The sequence below is a fragment of the Vollenhovia emeryi genome, unplaced genomic scaffold (assembly GCF_000949405.1).
Source record: "Vollenhovia emeryi isolate VEMERY1.0 unplaced genomic scaffold, V.emery_V1.0 DF944202.1, whole genome shotgun sequence".
Taxonomy (NCBI): domain Eukaryota; kingdom Metazoa; phylum Arthropoda; class Insecta; order Hymenoptera; family Formicidae; genus Vollenhovia; species Vollenhovia emeryi.
Window position 1 is genome coordinate 1 of NW_011962164.1, and position 2,650 is coordinate 2,650.

The following is a 2,650-nucleotide window of genomic DNA, read 5'->3' on the forward strand; positions in this document are numbered from 1 at the left end:
TTTCTGGTGCCCCGGGTGAGGAAGGTGTGGGATGCATGTCCTTTGCGCATGACATATTGCTGTTTCTCTGTACCGTTTTCAGCGCGTTTACGCATCAATTGTAACTGCTGCGACGGTGTGAAGGAGAGCGATTGCGAACGAGGGAGACACTGTGGGTCGTCCCAGAGAGAGTTGTATGCGGCGTGAGCCCAGCGAGTGAGGAATCCTGCTTGGACCGAGTGGCGGTACGAGTTTGTGGATCAATTGCCGTTCGAGGCTCGTCGACGACCATAAGTACTCAGTTTGTGCCTGCGTTGCGGACTTAAGCGATTCAGTTTGTGTGACGGGCGTGCGTTCGGGTGCCGTCCGCGCCACTGTGGGGGATTGTCGCATTGTGATACGTTGATCTTATTCGGTGAGCTTAACCAGCGATATCAAGTTGTTTGTCATGGCGCCTCCTACGCTGAGGAAATGGGTCGCGTTACAGAGCATGCGTTTAAAGGAGATGCGGTTAATACAGGAAAGCTTTCGCGGTAGAGATAGTGCTACTTTGAGCAAATCGGGTATCCAGCCGCGACTAGAACGCCTGAATGAGATATGGGCGGACGTGTGTAACACACACGGGGAGATCTCGGCCAAAGAGGGGTCAGAGTCGGATCCGTATATGATGGACGATATGTACGCTACGTTGCATACCACTTGCGAGGAGGTGCGCGATCTATTGTTAACTTTGCGCGAGCCCTTTGAGGTTGGGGAGATACCGGCTACGAGTGGTCAGGGCGCGAACGCTGGGTCATCCAAGCCGGATGCGGACGCGTCCATAGCGCGTCTGCCGCGAATGCCGTTACCCACGTTTTCGGGGGAGTACGAGGACTGGGCGAGCTTTTGCGACCTCTTTACCGCTCTGGTACATGAGGTGCCCCAATTCGCAGACGTGACTAAGTTGCAATTTCTGAAGTCGTGCTTGACGGGTCCGGCTGCCGAGTTAATTAAGGAGGTCGAAACGACTAACGCGAATTATGCCAGTACATGGTTAACGCTCAAGGCGAGATATCATAACCCACGTCTCATTCTTGCGAAATACCTTACGTCTTTGTCACGCCTCCAACCTTTGAGGAAGGAGTCTGCCGTAGGCTTGCGTGCGTTTACCGACGAAGCGACGCGGATTGTTCGCGCTCTCACGAATACGAAACGAGCGGAGGCGCTTTGGGATCAGTGGCTTGTCCACTCTCTCTCTGAGAGGTTAGATACGGAGTCGCGGAGACTCTGGGAGGCTGAGCTCAGTGTGAGGGACCAGCAGGCTGCAGGGAGCGCGGGAGAGGGGGATATTGATCCGCTGAAATATTTGCCTACTTTTACGGAACTAGTAGCTTTTTTGGAAAGGCGAGTGCAGACGCTCCACATGTTGAGTTCGGAATCTCTGGCGAATAAGGGGGAGAAGAGAACGGCTCACGATAGTAAGCCCGTTCATAAAACACAGAAGGTCTTTCACGCTAGCTCTTCCTCTTCGACATCGGATAAATTGAAATGTATTGCTTGTTCGGGGCCTCATTCCCTGACGAAATGTGCTAGTTTTAAAGCGAAGTCTGCGAATGACCGACGTGATTGTGTGCGACGCTCTGGCGTTTGCTATAATTGCTTCGGCGGACATAGAGTGAACGATTGCCGATCGGATAAGCGCTGTGGCGTCTCCGGTTGTCAGAGGAAGCACCACACCCTATTGCATCCGTCAGCGGCTGCCGAGCCGATTGGGGAGGGCCGCGATTTACCGACGGGGAAGTCCGAGGTCGACGTCGATGCAAAGCCAGTAGTTGTTGGCACTCACTCTGCCAGAGCATCTCCACTTCCGGAGACGGTACTATTAGCCACAGCTCAGGTTGGAGCCTTAAGCTCGAGCGGGGAAACAATTAGAGTCCGCGCGTTGTTAGATCAGGGCTCGGAAGCCTCTTTCGTGTCCGAGTCGATAGCCCAGCTACTCGAGTTGCCGAGACGACCGGGGGAAATCTCGTTACGGGGGATAAACGGTAGCCGAGCCGGTGCTGCTCATTCGATTACACGGTTAGTGTTGAGTTCACTGGTTGGCCCGCGATCCACGATCGAGATTGATGCACTAGTTCTGTCGCGTCTTACGGCACCGCTTCCAGCATGCTCGCTGAAGGAGCGCGTTTTACCGCGATTTCAAGGACTGCCGCTGGCAGATCCTCAATTTGCCATTTCGAACCCGGTGGATCTTATTCTGGGGGCGGATGCGTACGGGCAGATTTTAAAACCAGGCGTGAAACATTGGCCTGCTTCGCGTCTTGTAGCACAGAACACCGTATTCGGTTGGGTGGTCTCGGGCGCGATTACAGCCGACCCGGCACGGCGGGCGGTTCCGGTACGGCGGGCGGTTTCGATATCCCTTGCGCATTGCTCCACCGATCCGGACTTGTCGAGGGTGATGGAGCGGTTCTGGGACTTAGAGTAGGTCCCGGTGCGGGCCGCGTCAGGGCGGTCCACCCTGAACCCGATAGTTTAGTTAGGGGAGTTACGGGGGGAACGGCCACCTCCGCATTCCGGCGACATGTAGCCGGACTCAGTCCACTGACAATCGGGGAGGAGCCAGGTGTGATCGCCGCGAAGTAGCGAATGATCGAGATGTATGTTCGTCCACGGACGAAGGCGGGCGGAA

The 2,650-nt window shown here is 55.3% G+C and overlaps 1 protein-coding gene across 1 annotated transcript; it reads left to right on the plus strand.

Annotated features, from left to right (window-relative positions):
* Positions 1-427: 427 nt before the first annotated feature.
* Positions 428-2,446, plus strand: LOC105563832. Its single transcript, XM_012015776.1, has one exon. The coding sequence runs from the start codon at positions 428-430 to the stop codon at positions 2,444-2,446; it is 2,019 nt and encodes a 672-aa protein (XP_011871166.1).
* Positions 2,447-2,650: the final 204 nt, after the last annotated feature.